Genomic DNA, 20,528 nt, shown 5'->3' with positions numbered 1-20,528 from the left:
GCTTTGATATACCCAGGAATAGGTATCTCATTACTTTGCAAGGAAACCATTATATTTCTGGAATGTTCTGAATGTTTTCAAGCCCTTAACTGTGTTGAGAATTGAAATCTTTCTCTCTGGAACTTTTACCTTTGAACCTTAGTTCTTGCCTAGAGGATTGTTAGATTCTTGGGTCTTCACTCAGAGTTTCTAAATCAGAATCTCTTGTAAAAAGTCTCTGTCGTCTATCCTTTTAAAAAGTGTCCTGAGAGATTATGATCAGCCAAGTGTGTGAATCACTGCTTTGTAAAACATAGTAATTCTAGTCCACTCTTACTTTATACACTCAGTGTTTTTAATACTATTGTTTTTAATAAGTCATTCCTGGTATGGGTCTTTTACCATTCTGACTGTGGGGGTTTCTCTGGTACTGAATCACACATAATATTCCTGGTATGGTCTAAATGTAGAGAATACAGGGGACTACTAACAGCTTCCTTAATGTGGACAGTGCTTTTCTGTCTTCTTCTTCTTCTTTTCTCCTCCTCTTCCTTCTCCTCCTTCTTCTTTCTTCTTCCTTTCTTCTTCTTTCTTCTCTTCCTCCTCCCTCCTCCTCCACCTCCCCCTCCCTCCTCCTTATCCTTCCTCCCTCTTCCTCCCTCCTCCCTCCTTCCTCCTCCTCCTTTTTTTTTTTTTTTTTTTTTTTTAATGCAGCCTGAGACTATATTACTACTTAAAAATAATTGGGGGGAAAAAAAAAAAAAAACGAACCCTAATAGACTGCCATAGTATTGACTCAGGGATAACAGCCTTCTAAAACTCCCTGGTTTTATTTTTGTGGATTCCCTGTCAAGTCTTTTATTGAATTGCTCTTTGAATTCTTGCTTTTGAATCTAAATATGGTATTATAGATTTATCCCTGTGTAGTTTGGGTTTCAAGTCAGTGAAGAGTTTTTAAGCCTTTATTCCAAGCCCAATATACTGTTCTCCTTTCTGTCCTTTTTTTTTGGCATTTACAGATTGATGTACATAACATCTAAGTCTATAAAAAATTGCTGGAAATGAATATTGAATCAGCTCCAAGAAATGATTTCTAATGATTGATTTTTAATGATTACAGAGTAATTACCAAGTGAAAATCAAGAAAGATTTCATACATTTAATTGAATATGCAAATATAGTTTTAGATTTGGGAGTGAAGAAAATAAATATAATAAAGAATCCATTTCGCTTAAGGCTGGGCCATGTCTGCCAGATATTGTTGTTCTTTCTGTATTTTATATTGCTTCAAGGAAAAAAGCTTTGATTTGCAAATCATTTTGGTAGGGCAAAATACCTAGTTTCCTTTCTTGTTTCTTCCAAATGGAATAAAACATAACAAAAGAAAAACGACACTTATTTGAAAAAAATCTTTACTCTTGAAGCTTGCTGTAACTCTTTAGAGAATTCTCAGTGAATATTTGTATTTCTATTCCATTGGTTTTTATGCCAGGACAGTTTTTAAGTTCATGAAGTTTGTCAGTGATTAAAGAATCTGTTGCAAGGAATATGTTTCTTACCTGAGTGTTTCTGAGCTATTATACATTTTATGTGAACACATTGGTCTCTCGTTTATGTCTATGATGTTGAACAGTATAGCTGGACAACTTATGGAGTAGTTAGAGGCTTTTGCTCCTAGAGTCAAGTTTTCTTACTCAGGTAATATTTTAACATCGTATACTATTTTCCACCTTCTTGAAAGTTGAGGAAATGGCTTATACTAATTGCCAGCAGAGGATGATAGCTAAGCTAACCAGGGGGTTGCCGGATAGATTTTCTTGGAAATGTATTCTTGATGTTTAATTTTTTGAATAGGTGTTTGCACACATCAAAATGCTAAGCCCAAGTGTTAACCTGTGAAGTTGTAAACTTAGATTCTTCAGAAGGTATTTATTGTCACATACTATGCACTTTATTGTATGGCTTTTGGCACCATGGTCAGCCTGGGGTGTAAGTTTCCCTGTCACTTTTTTTTTTTTATAAAGTAGACACCCTTAACTACTTGCCTTTCTCTGGGAATGGTAGTACTTTTATGTCATCACATGCTTTTTTTTTTTTTTTTTTTCCTAGAGCAGTCTCTACCATGTCACTTCTGCAAATTCTAATTTATATTTCAGCATTCAGGGCAATTGTCCTTATTTCTGAGAAACTTTTTCATGCCACCTAAGTATATTTGTCATTTCAGTCTTTGTGTTATTGATAACTTGGTATATTTCTTCATTCCCCTGTAGTGTCTTGGAGTATTTTTATTTTATTTAATTAATTAATTAATTAATTAATTTTGTATTTTTTTTACTTTTGCTCATCCCTCTGTCTGGAATGCTTTCCTTCTAGATAATCTGCATGACTCTTTTCCCTTACTTCACTTGAGTCTGTGTTCAAATATCACTTCCCCAGAAAGTCTTCCCTGACTACCCCAACTTAGAATAGCGTCTCCAGACGCTTTCTATCCCCTTTCTCTGCTTTATTTTTCTTCTGTAATACTTATTACTTCCTGGTATTTTATTATTCATAGGTATGTTTATATGTTGATTGTCTCTTTCCCCCTGACTCAGCTTAAGTTCCATGAAGGCAAGGACTGCATTTTGTTCATTGTTGTATCATTATGCCTAGAACAGCTTGGCACATAATAGATATTTGGCAAGTATTTGTTAAATGAATATTTGCTTTCCTCTTTAGCCCAATCATTCAGTCTGTTAGTCATTAGTATCTGGTCCATATGTAATTGCTCAAAAAATGTATGATAAATGAATGAATGCATAATTCAGCATTAAATTCTAGAAGGCTCAGCTGCTACCAGTGAAAAGAAGATTCTTGTCCTTTAGACTAATTCATTCTAAAAGAAAAATAATTTGGAGTCTGGAAAAGTAGATAAGCTAGATTCTGTTCTTTCCCAGTTAGCTCTGAAACCTAGACTTTTGGATTTCTAATGTTGATGAGGTTTTAGGTTTTTAGAAAGGACATGGTTACCATTTTAATGTTTTATAATAGAGAACTAAGAATAATGTATATGAAGTAATTGAAGAATAGTACAAAACTTATTTTAGTGCCTGAGTAATGAATTATAATTGTAGCAACTGTTTAGCTTAATGAGAGACTATAGAGTCTGTGTAAATATTTATTACGGTTGGTTTAGAGTTTAAAGGGGCCCTAAAACATTTGATCCAACACTCTGGTACAGCTAAGCAGAATGAGACCAGAGATATAATAAATTCTGCGACCTTGGGCAAGGTCGCAGAATTTATTAATGGTGAGCTAGACTTACCTTCAGGTTTCTTTTGTTATACTAAGAGCTGTAAGGGTGGGAATAACAGACACTTTCATACATAGTTTGCAGAATTATTAATGGCCACAAATATCCTTGCTGGCAGTCTAGTGTTGTGGATCAACAGTTTAAATGCATACCTTTTTAGAAAGAAGTCCTAAAGAAAAAGTCAGATAAGTGTGCCAAAATAAATGTACAGTATAATTAATCACTTTATGTTTAACATAAGCAAAAAATTAGAAATGAGTTAAATTACTAAATAATAACCTAAGTATCAAATACATTTAATTTCTGGTGTGATAATTCATCAGATATTTATTATGTAATATGTTTAAATCCATGTACAATTCTAAAGAGAAATAAAAAATATAGTTATTGCCTAGTAGGAGCATCTTTGCTGGTCTGCTGATCAGCAAACTGATGGTTACAGTTTGAGAAGAAATAAGTACAGAAATGAAGAGTAAATATTTAGAAACTTTTGCAGTTGGACAGACTAATTTTATGTATATTGAATACGATGATAAAAATTTTGGTCTCATATTTTGTATGGTTTCTTTAACTTTTTATGTTTTTTTTTAACTATAATAATTTGTCATTATTATAGATTATAGAAGAATTTGTATATGGCAGATGAGGCGGGGAAGACTTTTCCCACAGATAGTGTCTTTTGCCACAGGTAGTTTGAGAAACACTGCTTTAGAGTTGCATGGGCGTGTGAAATGTTAAATAGTATGAAACAGTAAATGAGGGAAAGGGCCATGCTTGTTCTTTTATACTTTTTATCACGATTCAGTATTGAATGGAGTGCCTTGTAGGGATAGGCCATTATTAAATATTAGTGATTTACACTATGAAGATTTTTAAAATGTCTTAAAAATGAGTCCCTGTTATTTTTAAGCTACACTTATCTTCCATTTGTGAAATCATGATTTTATATCACTTTGAATAAATATTAATTGTGCTTCAAGTTCCTAAATTTTCTTAATGGAATTTTTTTTTTTTTTTTATTTTGCAGCATCTTTAGCTTGTGGATTTTGAAGGGTTTGTGTATTTTTCCCACCTATCATGGAAGTATGCTGCCATTGGTGGTTTAGGAACCACACTTTGGGAAACACTGTTCTAAGGTTTCATTAAATCATTAGTTCCTAACATTTTTTGGGTCATAGATGCCTTTGAGAATTTGGAAAGCTATGGACTGACTGAACGGAAAATACATGCATATTTGCACAGAATTTTCATACAGTTTCAGGGGAATTCATCTCATCACTGAACAGAACCCAGAGAGGAGGGAGGATTTGAAAAATGTGAATTTCAGAGTTAATTCGTTGCTAGGTAAACTAGAGTTCACTAATTCACTTTTAACATGTGTAGCTCTATATGACTTTTTAAAAACTATTTTCCTTATTATAGAGCGATTACAGAGAAAGTAATTTCTCTGTAATTAACAAATTTGTTTGATTTTGAGATGTTTGTAAATGTGTTCTTTTTTTAACTAACCACCATACTTGTCACATTTCTGGTAGGATTATATTCACACATAACAGCAAAGCACATTAAATCTCTGGGTTTAAACATATATGGATTAGCTATTAAACAAAAGTGTTATGTAGCATCTTAATAGTGAATTACAGTTTAAGAAGGCACGTTTCAGTTTCATTAGGATGGTGATAGAGAGGAATAAAGATGTTATTTTAATAAAGAAGGACTCATCATGGGAGATACATTTAGACTACTGGAACAAATAATGTGAGCAGAGCCTTGTGTCTGAAATAGATAGCTCAGTGGCTACATAAGGAAAGAGGCATAATCCTCTTCCGTTTGGTTTTGTAAGACATAATGACACATACTTTGAGGTATTCTCTCATTGCTGCCATATAAGGTATTTGCTCAGACTTTTGGGTAAAATTGATGATAGTTTGACTCATAAGCCAAAAAATAAGGCTATAAAGTAACCAGTCCTCACATGAGTAAGAATTTTACAAATTTATTCACAGAGAGACATCAGTAATTGCTTGTTTTAGCTCGCCATCTTAACCTACAAAAAAGTCAAACCATTTTATTTCACAGAAAAAGGTATTAAAATGAATCCAGTGTAGCCTCAGATTTTAAAGGGTGTGTTCACATTAGACATCCAAGCCAGAGATATAGTTGAGTAACATTTACAGGCTGGTAAAGGCGCCAGCACTCTATGACAATAAATAGTGCAAGACGTTAAGTGCTGAGTTCAATATTAGATTAATAAGTGCTAGAATAATAGTAAATAAATTGGGATTTAAAAAAGCCTTAAACGATATGTTTGAGAAAAAAATCAGCACTTTTCAAATGTTCTTTTACTTCTGCTTTCTTTTTACTTTATCACTTTTGTTTATTTGTGGTATTTGGTGGTGATTAAGTAGCACTTATTTTTCAGCAGGAAAATAAGTTCTGTGAGTTCTCTATTTTGCTGTAATGTTCCTAAGTCATGACATTTTTTTTTTTTTTTTTTTTTAGTCGGGGGGCAGAGAGAGTGGTACAGAAAGTTGCATTCACAGTATTCTGGGAAGTATGTGGGAGATAAACACCTAGAGATTTTCAACTATAGGCTAATATGTCTGGATTCATATTTTTTCTACTACAATATGTACTAGAAAATAACATTATAAGACAAAATTAAAGATTGATCATTAATCAAGTTTTTTTTTTTTGCATTTATTAAGCTGCATTATTTAAAAAGTAAGGCATATATATATTTACACTGCGTGTTCACCTCCCATAGTTAGATTTCTTTCTGTCACCATGTATTTGACCCCCTTTACCCCCTTTATCTCCTCCCTCCCCTCTCCTCTCTGGTAGCCACTAGTCTATAGTCCATGTCCGTGAGTCTCTGTTTGTTTGTCCTGTCCATTTGTTGCTTTTAGGTTTATATCCCACATATTAAGTGATATGTGATTTTCAACTTTTTCTGTCTGGCTTATTTTTCTTAGCATGATTAAATATTTTTAAAAAGACTTTTTTCAGTGCTCTCCTCTGCCTCAAGAAAATTCTATTGGTCAGATTGAAATAATTTTATTGGTATATTTCTCCAAATTTTAGTAATAGCACTGTTAGAAAAACAATAGCTTTTATTTTCCCATGGATTAGTTCCCATGGTTTTTGGACATGGGAAATTTCTCTTAGTGTTTCTTTCTGTAGTTGTCATATTTATATGTTCTTTTTTTCACATTTACTAAGTCTGATGACATTCCTGTCATACCCATGGTGTTAGGCTCATACATTTCCAAGTAGTCCATATTTGTTGAAAATATGCAGAAGGTTGAAAACTTGCATATTGATCATGGCTCATTATATAGGTACCTGTCTCCTACTTGTTACCCATAGTATGTAATGGAATAATTACCAAAGTCAATTTCTTTTGAAACAGTATAAATTGTTCTTAGTAAACATCTAACTATTAAAATGGTGTCATCTATATTATAAAAGGATCTCTGTAATATATTGGGCCTATCTATCTAATCTTCAATAAATCATTTTTATTCCTGACACCTATTTTTTGATGTTTGTAGCTGATGGCTTATAGAGGCTTTTTGGTGCATATCAGGAATTTCCTCTGCTGTGGAAGGATATATTTCATTAGAGAGTACTAAGAAAGTGTTTGAGTCACTGCTATGGTTCAGTATTTTGCCTCTTTATGAAAAAGCTTAGAGCAATATAGTAGCTGTATTAAACCCTCATTTTAAAGAGAAATATTAGGCAGTTTGACTTATTTAAAATAATATCTGCCATAATGGGTCCTAGCTTTTAAAAATGAAACCTCTATAGTGCTTTTTTTATTGATTTTTTTTTTTTTTTCTGTGAGTTCAATGATTGGTTTGTTTCTGTGTTGTACTCTTGAGAGGTAATAGCCACCAGGAAGGGTTAATCTAATAGGTGTATCTCTAACTCCTTATGAATGCCAAATAGCACACTTCTTTGAGGATAAGATAATATTTTTTATTGAGTGCATTTTTGAGATCCTTGTCTTAGTGGTATGCTATCTCAAGATAATAATAATTTGTTTTAGTGCAGTTTTATAAAGATGTAGTACAATTTTTCTCTTTTATTAAAAAGTAGTACAATGAAATGCTGCTGGAACCACACATGGAGGCTGAGCATTTGGGGGAAACTTAGTTATAAATTTTATTTAAGTACAATAAAGTTAATGACATGTTTAATGATATACATAAACATTACTTGAGTTAATTGGTTCTAAATTATAGTTATTAATTATAGTCATTTAGATGTTGAAGTCAAAGTGTAACATCTTCTCTAATGAATTATTATTTTAATGTTCAACTTAAATATTTTGTGCATTTGCACATGAATGTATAACACACCTAGAGACAAGGCCTGGATCTAGCTTACCAAGCCTGTGATTCCCCTAACCCTTTCTTCCCTCATTGTCTTGTTTCCCTGTTTTACAGGGTTTAATACAGCTACTATATTGCTCTAAGCTTTTTCATAAAGAGGCAAAGGAGAGTATAACAGTACTCTCCTTTGTTCCTTTGCTGCGTGTTCTCATGTTTTCTTTCCTTCCTATCCTTTCCGGATGTGCAACTCAAGGCTTCACAAACATCACCTTACTGATTCTTATCCTTTGGCCTCTCGGTGCAGTGGCAATACCTATCTGTCCCAGGAAGTGGTGATATGAGGTCATCATCCCGTGGGAATGGAATGTGAAAAATTCAGACTTCGATAGTGGTAAGCAGGGAAGGAGGACTTGGTCAGCCGGGATTCCGATTCTGTGGCATATAAAGCTCTGTTGCTGAGTTAGGGGAGGGTTTAGGCAGAGGAAAGAGAATGAATGAAGGAAGGATGTTTGGTCGTTCTTTAAGGAGGGAAAGAATAAGCCGGAACATCTGAGTGGTCAGTTTGAAAAGCTGTCTTCTCTGCCCTGTAGGTTGAGAATTGGTGGCATAGTATAGTAGTATTAGTAATAATAATATAATAATAATAGTCATAATAACAATAATAACAATAGACATTTACTATGTATTGTGTGTGATATGTGCCTTGATAGTGTTTTATTTAATATGCTCGACAGCTCTGTGAAACAGGTGGAATTAAGTCCCCATTTTCATGGAGAGATAGCTGAGGCTTAGAGAGGCCTATTAAAATCATGTCACGCAATTAATAGATGGCAGAGCATGAATATGAACTCATGTTTGCCTGACTTCAAAGCCTCTGCTTGGCACTGTGTTCTTATTTGCTATATGAACGTAGGCAAGTCATTAATCCCTTTGAAGCTCTCTTCTCCCATCTGTAAAAGTCTGATAGTGGTAAAGAATGATAAATACTTCCCCAAATCCCTGACTTACTGTTGGTACTCCACAAATAGTCCTAATTATTTTTTCTAGGTCATTTCTTTCTTAGGGCAGAAAAAGACTCTGTGAGAGGAACTCCTCCTCTAAAATAACTGAAGAAAAGTTGCTTTTGGTATTTTCTAGTCAAAGTAAAATGGGGGAAGCGCAAATCTGTGCCGTCTTTTTTTGTTTATATCCTCCTCCATCCCCCTACCCATATACACACACAGTCTGCCCATCTGCATCAGTAAACAGAAGCTCAGAGGTAGTTCCAACATATGCAACTTACATGAGACCACAAAGCAATGTTTTCAAAAAAGCATACAGCTATAGTTAAGTTCATGGAAAGTTGGACAGCAGCACTGAAAAATGCATTTAAAGATCAAAAGCGAAGCATTTGCTTGTGATTAGTTTGATTTATACTGGACTTGACCCAGGAGCTTCCCACTACTGCTTCCTTCCTACACATTGTGCATTTATGAAATACACACACTTATGGCTGTCACATTATATGTACAAGATTTACTGATGACAGAAAGTTATTACGGCTTCGAACAAATGCGAGCTATTTAGACTTGCAAAAACAAAGGAAAAATGAACTATGCAAATAATGAGTGACCTTGTCATTTTTCTTTAGCTGCTCACAATTCAAAATAATGCTACATCCTACCCAGTTAATGGGGAAACAAAACCATTTATCTTTCTGTGAGTGGCTGGCTTGACAAAGTGGTTCAGGGGATAAATGAAACTCAGGAGTAAACAAGTCTTAACTATGTTTCTATTCGTTGGGCTTTTTGTACTATATATACAGTATTGGTCAAGGCTCTTCATGCCCTTTAGTTTAAATTGTATGAGTAGAAAGCCTGGGTATTGAATAAAAAAAATGGTTGGAGATTTAGAAAAGATGTTAATGTCAAAAACCCCAAACAATATTACTAAGCTCAAAAAAAACTAGACAAAAAGTGTGTTTGATAGTTTAAATAATATGAAAGATTGTACAGGTGGCAATGGGTATTTGTTCCACTTCTAATAATTGACTGAGAAGGAGTTGAGATTAAATACAGTTAAGCTCTTCCTAATAATTGTTAGATAGAGCTACTAAGGTGAGTTGTGATATCGCTTTGGAGATCCAAGGAAAAATATATTTCTAACTATGTACAATGGATATACTTTGTTCTGAAAATATGGTTTGATTTTTATCTTTACTTAGGTCAGTTAAGCGTAATGATTAATTAATATTCTTATTTTCAAATTAGAATCTATTTTTCTCTCTTTGGTGAATTTAGGTATACTTCTAGAATTTAGCATATTAAACTGCTGTACTGATTTATTGATTTCTTATTTACCACAATTTAATCAGATATTTCTCTAATACCAGTAATATTCAGTGATCTTGTAGAAAATTATAAATATGATCCTTGACCTTATGGTGCTTGTTTTGAGGTTGGAAACAAGTTGGTGACAAGTTATAGATGACTTGTATTTCAGGGTTCAGCTGTATTCTACATTGTAGGAAGCAGAAAATATTTGACTTTTTTTTTTTTACCCTCATTTTCTAAGTAGTTGACATGATTGGAACTCTGCAGAGTGAAGTGGTCATGGGGCCACCATTATGGAAACGTGGAGATGGAGAGGGGGAGGAATATGGAGAGTTTGACAGTAGGAAGGTTGTCAGAAAACTCTTGTGGTAGGTAGTAGGCAAGGCCAAGGTGACAGATGACCAGCTTATGGAATAGCGTGGGAGAGGAATGGAAGGATTGACAAAATTTATTAATTTCTCTAGATGTGGTACCCAAGAAGGAAGCAGAATTCACAGGGACTATAGGATTTCTCTTCTCCATGATCTAAAAATAAAGGTGGTAGAGTAAAAGCAATTTAAAAAAGATAGGTAATTCTGAGAGCTTGTATTGAATATCTGGAGATTACATAATCTCAGAATATAGTAGGCAATTGGAACAAAGGAGTAAGAAAAATTTTATCTAGTTATGCCATTAGATTTGATTATTTTCTTTCTAAATTGTTTATTACCTTTATATTACTACGGGACTGGGAGCATTTAAATTGCTTTTGTTGGGCACGTTTAGAGCAAATGTCTATAGGTTTCAGCGTTTCTATTTTAAGGCTGCTTTATGTTAGGACTGATGAGGTATCTAGCTATATGTTCTATTTGTTTTCTTTCCATGCTTGCCTTTCTTGACTATCATAAAATATAGGATAAAATATGTTTCTACTTTTTCTCATTATCAAGATTCAAATTTTAATTAATTTGCTGATTTTAATAGGAAATAGATGTGCCTATGCCCTACCAACAAAGTCTTTCAAATTTAACTCTTTATTTTAGGATTAGATCTATACCTTTATGCAGATAACTCACAGATAAATAAACTTTAAAAACTGGAAGGGACCTTAGGAAAGCCTTTGAGATCATCTCATACAGTGCCACATTTCTCAGATTTTCTGAGGTCAAGAGAATAGTAATAATAGCTAACATTTACTGAGCTATAGTCTTACATAATCATTATAACAATCCTATAAATAAGTCCCACAGAAAGTGGTGGCATTGCTGTGTTAGGAACTGTTTTCTTTTAAATCTCTTTCACAGTTTAGTTCTGTATATTAGAGAAGAACAATTAGAATTTCTGTTATTAAATTAAGTGATTTTTAAAGTATTAAAATTAATAAAAAACACTAATTAAAAGACAGTTCACACCTATTATTTAATACATAGTCACGTGCCACTTACTGACAGAGATGTAGTCTGAGAAATGCATTATTAGGTGATTTTGTTGTTGGGCTGACATCATAGACTGCACTTATACAAACCTAAATGGTATAGCCCACTATACACCTAGGCTGTGTGGTATAGCCTATTGCTCCTAGGCTACAAGCCTGAACAGCATGTTAATGTACAAAACAACACACGATTAAATCAAGCACAAGAGAAAGTGATGAGATCAAGAGATGTGATAAATACAAGATGTGTAAGGCTGCTGCTGACGTAACATGGCATGCTGTTCTACAGCCAACTTTTTTTAATAAACAGAGTACACTATAAAATAACAATAAAAAGTATAATATAGTAAATATGTAAACCAGTAACAGTCATTAATTATCATTATTAAATGTTATGAACTGCACATAATTATATGTGCTATCCTTTTATAAGACTGGCAGTGTAATGGGTTTGTTTACATCAGCATCGCCACCAGCACGTGAGTAATGTTGGGCTGTGTATGACATTACCACTGCTGTGAGATCACTAGGCGATAGGAACTTTTCAACTTCATTATAATCTTATGGGACCACTGTTGTATATGCAGTCGTTGTTGACTGAAATGTCATTATGTGGTGTGTGACTGTATTAAAACAATACCGTTTAATGTATTTATTGTTAATTTTAAAGGCTTTTTTCTAACGCACACACGTTACTTTTATATTTTAATTTTTGCTGATACAGTATTTAAAAACATATTTAATAAAGTTCTACTTATTTTCTCCATCCTAAAATACAATTCCTTTAATTTTCATTGATTTTTGAAACTGCTTTGTCAATACAATGTATATGTAATACGAGATGTGTATATGAATACATATATAATATAGTTGATATGTTTTATATGAGGTAAATTTTGATCTGTTTTGTTACTCTGGAAATTTTATTTCTTTAATGTTAACATTTCATTAATTTTTCTTACCTTCAAATATCTGAGGAGCTGAGAGGAGTTTTTTGGTTTTTGTATTAGTACAAAGTTGAAAACGAAATTATTATATACTATATATATATGATAAAGACTGTTTCATTTGTAAAGCTTGAAAATTTTCTTACACTTTGTGTCTGTTAGATTTTATATATGCTTGCTCAAATAGATATTTTTCTTACTCGTTTCAAGAACTATGTCAATTGATAGTTATATCTTAAGAATGAAATAAATTTCAAATTTGTAAAATTTTAGTTTCTTCTAATTCCACAATTTAAAACAAACCATTGATTTTGCCAGTGTTAATATGTGGCATTCATTCAATCAGCATATATTTCATGAAGGTTTATGGTGTGTCAGGCACATTTCTAGTTTAGGATATAGTGGAGAGGAAACACAGACATGAGCTCTGCCTCAGTGGATCTAGCAGTCAGTATTTTCTTGATTTTAGATCCAAATACTTGTATACTTGGATTGTCTGTCTTAGTCATTATTTTTAAGGAAAGAATTTGACAACCGATGGTAATCAAAAGCTAACTGAACATACACTATCCATTATATTTATTGCTTTGCTTCCAAATTATGAATTCCAGAACTTGGTTCTTGTTCAGTTGGTGAAGAGATAGGTTTTTTTAAATCACAAAGTAATTTTAATAAATTGTTCTCCAAAATATTATTTTTCTTAAAAGTTGTAAACTATGCATATCATAAGAGTTATCATTTTAACCATTTTAGGTGCACAGTTCAATTGCATTAAGTACATTTATAATGTGCAATTATCACCACTATTCATTTCCAGAATTTTTTATTATCTCAAATAGAAACTCTATACGAAATCTTTAGTTTTAAGTATTAGAGGAATATTGGTTACCTTCTGTCTTTTTTGGGTCTAGTCTTACCTATACTTCCAGCAACACAGTATTTAGTGTGGTCTACTTGTACTTATTGAATTCAGAACTTATCATTTGAATTAGAATTTTTTTTGATTTGTGCTTGTTCCACGTTTCTAGGTATCTATTAAAATTGCATCTATCTTTCATTTTACTGTAATTTTATATCTGTTTGCTTCTTTTGGAGCAGTAAAATAGATAGACATGAAGTTTGAAGGAGATCAAACAGTAATGTAAACAAAAAATTTTGCAAAAAAGGGAAGAAAGATTGAGGATCAAAAACTGTGGTACACAAAAAAGTCTCATGGTCTTAGACACACTAGTTTCCTTGGCTGCCTGTTAAATGCCTGGAGCAGGAAACATATCCAGTATAAAAGATATTTGGGCCTGTGATCTAAGAGAATTTAGCCCCCTAAGCACTGGATATGAATTGGACTCAACAGGAAAAATAGTTCAGTAGATCCTCCATCTGCATTACTTTTTGTGCTCAAACAAAAATCAACTTTTTAAAGAGTTTTAAAAATTACTTCTAAAAGAGTATTAAATACCCTATTTGGATTACATGCTTTTTCTTCTGCTGAATATTTCCTTGGCTACTTCTCTTCCTCATTCGTAACAATCACATACTATTGTTATACAATAAAGAAATGGACAAATATCAGGGAACCTGTCTTAGAAAATTATTTTAGTTTTATAGAATAAATAAGAATTTGAGAAAATAAACATAAATGTCATCTGATTTTAACTTTGCCTGTTAAACAAGATAATTTTTATTACTTTGTCTAATGGTATGTTAATCCACTTTTCCTTTCATATAAGCAAAAGTAAAAATTTCATCTGTGTTTTATTCTTTACTTTTTAAAAAGCAACACTCCTAATTAAATCTATTTATTACAGCTAAAAGATGGCGGCAAAGCCTCCCAGGCGAATGTGAGAATAGGCGATGTGGTTCTCAGCATCGATGGCATAAGCGCCCATGGAATGACTCATCTTGAAGCCCAGAACAAGATTAAGGGTTGTACAGGCTCTTTAAATATGACTCTGCAAAGGTAAATTGCTTTTTGTTTGGCTCTGAGAGAGAAAACAACACCAAGGAATGGTTTTCGTGTGTCTGATTCTTGGTGTTAACTCAAAAGTTTTTTCTACTACCTCTGTTTCTGATAGAGAAATAAAAAATATAACGGCTTGTAAATTGGCTAATCGAGCAGTAAAATAATTGGTGGAAGCTTTGGATTATTTCTCCATAAAAAGACATATTTACACACTAATAAAAATTCTGTGTACAGCTTCAGCAAGTTTAAGAATAACTGAAAATACAAGAATAACTGAAATTTCTTGATGGATTGTGTAAGCTAAGAATTCTTATAACAGAGTAAAACTCTTAGACTTACTATTTGTAGCAATATATTAGGGGGTATTCTTTTAAGGTATGATTTGGCTTTTCTTAGTATGTCTTCTTTTCTCTTTTTTTTTCCTAGGTAGAAAAGTAATTTTTTAATATACTCATATGAAGTCCAGATTTTCCAAATTTACTGTTTTTAATGTTACCCAGCTTTAATTTATAAAATAGCTAATCATCACTTTGATAACATATCAGGCATTTTGAACATCCCAGTTTTTGACATACATTGAAATCACCTGGATTGCCTTGCTAAATATGCCAATAGGAATTAGAATATCTGGAATTAAGAGCTAAGAATTATGTATTAATAAGTTACCTATGATTATTGTGAATTATAAAGTTAGAACCATTGCAGTATCTGAGGGTGTAGGAAGGAGAAAAAAGGAATGAAGAGAGGGTGATTGAGTGATATCTCTGAACCTTTAGGTTTACAAAAAAAGTGACTATCATTTACCAGGTGGTTTTGGAGGGTTTTCAACAAATCTTGTTTTTCATGATTACAAAGGTGTTCTTTATTGTATAAAATTTGGAAAACACCATTTGACCCCACCCCCCCAAATCTCATAGTCTTCCATGAATTTTCATGTATATTGTACATGTTTAAGAGGGGAATAACATGTGGTGCCTCCAAACATATTTGGCTGTGGAAACTTTTTTATCTTGGAGTCTCTCCTGGGGCTATTTAAAGGATATATGCAGGGTAAATTATATGCACTTGTCTGGAAGAGTATCAATTTGGTCTTAAAACTGAATAGTAAAATTTTTATGAATTTAGACTTATAGATTTACTTTACTATATCATGACTTTCAAATCAGTGTCCTTTTATGACCCCCTTGGGAGAAATTCCTTTCATTGGGATTGTTGAGTCAAAGGTTATGTGTATTTAAATTTTGATAACTATTAGCTATACATTTTAATGCATATAAAAGTAATCAATGAGGAAAATAACCTTGTTAAAAAGCTCTATTTCAGTAGTATTCTTTCTGTCCCATAAATAAAAATGTGTACTTTTATTTATTACTCATTTTTATTTATGGGCATTTTTACTGAGTATCACTTTTGAAAAGGAACCAGAAAGTCAAGAACCTTAACTTGTGTTAAATATCAACAAAACAAAACAAATCCAGATGATGATGGGCTGTTTCTCAAATTAAGTTGAAAGTTTATATAGGGTGTAAGCTCTTTCCCTGGGCTGTGTATGGTTTCTTTCATACTAGCCCATTTGTTTTCCCATTGTGCTTTCTATTTTATGATCCAGGACCCGGTATCATATTTTCTATTGAAAACACTTCTGAGTCCCATAAGAATAGTTGGAAACCAGAGGTTACCCTGTTAGGATGCATTTCCAATTTAAGTAATCTACTCCTACCTATAATAAAGATTCTTTTAAGCTACTTAAATACAAAATCTAACAAACCAACTTGTAAAGATTTGCAGATACTATTTTACGTTGTCTTCATATTTCTGAATATTGATATTCATGGTCCCAAAGTATAAGAGAGAACTTTAGGATCCTGTTGTTATTCATTGTAACTCTTCCCAACTTTTTGAGTGCTTCTTGCGTTAGGTAATATCAGCCTGAAAAGAGATTTGCATTTAAGAAAATTCAAGGTAAAATGTTGACAAAGGTACTGAAGGAATACTTTTTGCCTTTTAAGGAAAAAAAAAAAAACTTTGCAGAGTTATCTTCAATTCTTCCCTATACTAAGGCCATTTTCTTCTTAAATTCTCTCTTCTATCAAAGCAAATATTTTTCTTTCCCTTATTTCTGAATTGGAACCGCAGCATCCTTAACTGGCCTCCAGTCACCTTACCTTTTTTATCCCACTTATCCACAACCAAATGCTCTGCATTCTCCTTCCAATCTGAGTTACCAATAACAGTACTTTCTTTGTGTAACTCTTTTCCTCATAAACATGTAGTTTTCTTCATGAATATGTAGTACTTTACAGACTTGTCTTGGTCCAGTTTCTTTAGAAGCAGAATCTGAAATGGGATTCATGTGCAAGTGATATGTTAAGGGAATTCTTTCAGATGTTATTTAAAGGGAGTGAGTGAAGCAGGATTGAGAAGAAGAAAGAGATGAGCAGGGATGTGGTTTCAGGGGATATCTAGCCTCAGCTAAATCCCAGAGGGAGTTTAGGGAGTGTGTGTGGGGTGGGGCAGAGGGAGGGCTAGGAGGTAGCTTCTATTGCTTCCACAGGAAGTTGCTGGTGTGAACCATTAGCAGTCATGAAGGGAGCACTTCAGGGATGGGTGTACCAAACCTGTAGAAGGGTTTCAGAGAACCTGGGCCGGGCACCAACAGTATGCGCTATGAGATTCCATCCAGACTTGAGTCTTCTGCTCAGAGGATTAGGGCCTCTGTGGCCTAGGTGACTCAGATTGCTTCCGGTGATCATCACTGCTCAAAAGTGAATGCCACTTTTCATTTAAGATGTATTTCTTACTGGCCCTTGCATGCCTTTTTGTTCTCTCATGAAATTCATTTCATCTGTAATGCCTACATACCACTTCACTACCAGTACATGCCTCCACATCCACAAGCCACGTATCAAACTCATCATCTACCCATATTCTTTCCTTATGATTGTAACTCATTCTTTTTAATTTTTTTCCCTCTGAATTCCTGTGACACATTTATACTGCTCTTTCATGAGTTATATCTGTATAAACCTAATTAGTTAATGGTCAAACCTAATACTGCCTATGTAATTAACTAATTACTCTGTATATAGTTCTGTTTCTCCAACCAGACTCCTTGAAAGCAGAGACTGTGTTTTTTGCAGTACTTATATTTGACAGCTTTTATAGTTTTGTGTTTTTTAGTGTCTAATAAATATTCACCAGGTACCAGCATTATTTCCCAAACTTGGAATCATTTATCCCATAAATATTCAGGAGGTTCTTGCTATGTGCCAGGCATTGTTTTAGATTCTAGGGACATCAAAGTGAACAAAACATAAAAATCCTTGCCCTCATAGTGCTGACTTTTTAGTGAGAAGAGAGGCAGACAAGGAGTAAGTAAAAATCTATAGTATATCACATGGCAATACATACTATGGGCAGAAATAAAGCATGTAAGGAGATAGAGGATACAGGGGGAGGGAATTGCAATTGAAAATAGAGGTCGGGGCAGCCTCAGTGAGAAGGTTATTGAGTATCTGGGTCATGAGTGCCCCAGGTAGAGAGAAGAGCCATTGCAGTGGCCCTGTCAGGGAGGCCAGTGTGCCTGGAGCAGAGTGAGTGAGGGCAGACTGGTAAGAAGTGCTGTCAGAGAGGCAGTAGGAAATGGGTAGAAGTGGGACAGAATTTGTAGGGCCTTGTGAGTCACTGTAATGTTTATAATCAAATTTCAGTTTTCCTGGGCCTATAAAAAATTGTGAGAAAAGCTTAGAGAGGTATAGCTGCTTGGCCAGATCTATAGCAGACTTTGAGAGATAAATGACTTCATTATTGGAAAAAGGGGCTTGGAGAAGGAACAGACCAAGCCTCTTCTGGTATTGATAGTGACAGCTCTTTCTTTTCCTGTAGAAACACTGGATTTTACCACTCTGCTGAGTTTCTCCTTCCTTACATCCAGTATTCCTCAGGGAGAGAATATAAGAAAGAAAACCTTTTTTTTTTTTTTTTTGAAATCAATGTTACCAGCAAATTTGTTTTGTGACTCTTTAGGTTTAACCTCAGTATCCTAAAATAGGATTTAGATAACAAAAAGTAAAAAAAAGATACTTGCTTGATTAAGGTTACTTTGTAATTGTTTTTTTTTTTTTCTGTGTAGTCTAACATGGGGGTATTATCTCTCTGTGGTATCCTAAAATAATAAAACTTTATTCACTATACTCTGGATATCTAATGAATATAGAGGTATGGAACTTTTTATTTCGATTTGCCTTTTACCCTTGAAAAGGATTTGAAACTTTCCTGCAGCTGGAACTGAATCTGAGAATATTACAATTGGACAATGAAAGATTCTATCTGAGATTATTTTTCCTCTTGAGGAAATTAGGAAAGTAGCAGTGGGCTTATTTTTAAATGTCGAAAGCATTTTGCTTATGCTTTTCATCCAAGTCAAATGGCTCATTTAAAAAAATTATTTCAGCTGATAAAAGAGGAAAGTTACTTTTTAAAGCTTTGATGTCTAATAACTCTTAACTATATTAGAGTTAGGTTCTATGAATAAGATTTTTAACTATGTCATTTTACTTTATTAATTCTCTGTATAACATAGATAAACTTGCTACTAACTTACTGTATGAATTGGGGCAAGATCTAAACTTTTGGGCCTAATTTTCTTGACTGTAAAATGAAGTCATAGTGATTTCTAACTTCCCTTAAATTTGAGTTCTTGCTCTGGTATTTTAGCTGTAAAGTGATAAGTTCCCTAGAGCTTGGTATTAGATCAAACTAACTTGTTTGCTTATTTTGGCTGAATCAGGAAATTGGACTTTATTCATCGGAATTATCTTAGACTGTGCTAGGTTAGCAAAGTGACTTGTACTATTCTGCTGACTTTCAGGTGAAAGGTAGGTCACATGGATATTCAAACAGCATTTGATCATTAAAAAACACTTCATATTTGTTCTCATTTTGCATTTTTAAATTAATTTACTTGGAATCACAGAGAACACATATAGCTTTTCTAATCTTCCTTATTTTTTACATTATCGGTAGTGGCATGTCTGTGTTGTTTTGTTTTCATTAGACTTCATTTAGTTTAGTTTATAACTTGTAATGATTGTAAATGAAAGATCTAGAGGGACTGAAAAATCTAGAGTTTTGAAAAATATTTCTGCCTCCCCCTTCTTTCTTATCCTTTAAACAACAACAAAAAGTTGTCAGAGGTCCAGTAACTACTACTAATGAATGACAGATTGAGTTACAAGAAAAAAGAACAAGTAGCTTCGTACCAGACTGAAGCTATTAGCCATCTTTTGTTTCATTTTAACGGATCACTTAGCATCCTATTCCCGTTAGCTTTATGAGTTCAGCTCTGCTTTTTCTTTAACTAATAGCATAGATGCCAGACTTTAGAAAGTATTCTTATTTTAAAGTTTTGGGCTATTTCAGTTCATGTGAATTAAAAGAAGTTGAGTTTGAATATCTTTTCTTTTAATTGGAGTTCCATTTCAGGTTATGTTTTCCTCTTAGTATTTCACATGCTTTTCTAATATTTGCTCTGAAGTTTAGGTTTTACTGTTTTTTGTTTGTTTGTTTGTTTGCTTTTTTTTATTTGGTCTTGGTTTTAGTTTTGGTTTTAATTTTTAGGTTGGAGGACTGTTTTTTAGAAGGACTGAGTCTGATTACAGCTGCCCCATCATTAAAATTAGAAATGCTGCTTAGGAAAGGAAAAGAGGACAAGCCACACATTGACATCTTTTGTGCAAGCCTTTTTACATATATTCTTTAATCCTTATATCATCCCACTGAGTAAGGAGTTAACATGTTCATTTTTCCAGTGTGTATATTGTGGGTTCAAAATTAATGTTACTTGACCTACAAACATAGGTCAGTCCACTTTCTATGCTGTAGCAAGGGACTTAGTGACTATAGTCTCTTAATAAAAGTTTGTAAAATAGTATAGTAACATAATAGGGGCAACTCTTTTGACTCTTGTACTTGTAAACAGCAGCATTTTTGTCCAAAACATACTTTTCAGTCTTGCCTATCAGCATTCTATAATAAATACTATACCTATTTTCTATGTGCTTCATAGGCTGTCTATATTAGAATGGATGTAAAAGAGAAAAAGGAGGCTAAATAGGCATTCATTTGGATACTGACTTGTGTATATGGTTGCCCATCCTTTATCAGAATATCATCTTTTATTTTTCCCTCCCAAGTTTATAAGCCTATTGACTATATTTGCTAATTTATTTCTGTATTAAAGTTTAAAGACTTAATTTTTCAGCAGGCTTCTATCTGTGTGTTCCATG

General features: G+C 33.4%; 1 protein-coding gene across 20 annotated transcripts in view; it reads left to right on the top strand.

Moving 5' to 3' along the window:
• Window positions 1-20,528, top strand: part of PDLIM5 (PDZ and LIM domain 5) — a 177,851-nt gene that overhangs the window by 42,841 nt on the left and 114,482 nt on the right. For all 20 annotated transcript variants that reach the window (XM_016144331.2, XM_016144326.2, XM_016144333.2 and 17 more), the window contains exon 3: window positions 14,087-14,238. In XM_016144331.2, the coding sequence (XP_015999817.2) occupies window positions 14,087-14,238 (152 nt within the window). The remainder of the gene's footprint in view (window positions 1-14,086; window positions 14,239-20,528) is intronic.

The sequence above is a fragment of the Rousettus aegyptiacus genome, unplaced genomic scaffold, assembly GCF_014176215.1.
Source record: "Rousettus aegyptiacus isolate mRouAeg1 unplaced genomic scaffold, mRouAeg1.p scaffold_m13_p_10, whole genome shotgun sequence".
Lineage (NCBI taxonomy): Eukaryota > Metazoa > Chordata > Mammalia > Chiroptera > Pteropodidae > Rousettus > Rousettus aegyptiacus.
The sequence above is the reverse complement of the archived record's forward strand: the minus strand, read 5'-3'. Positions and strand labels throughout refer to the sequence as shown.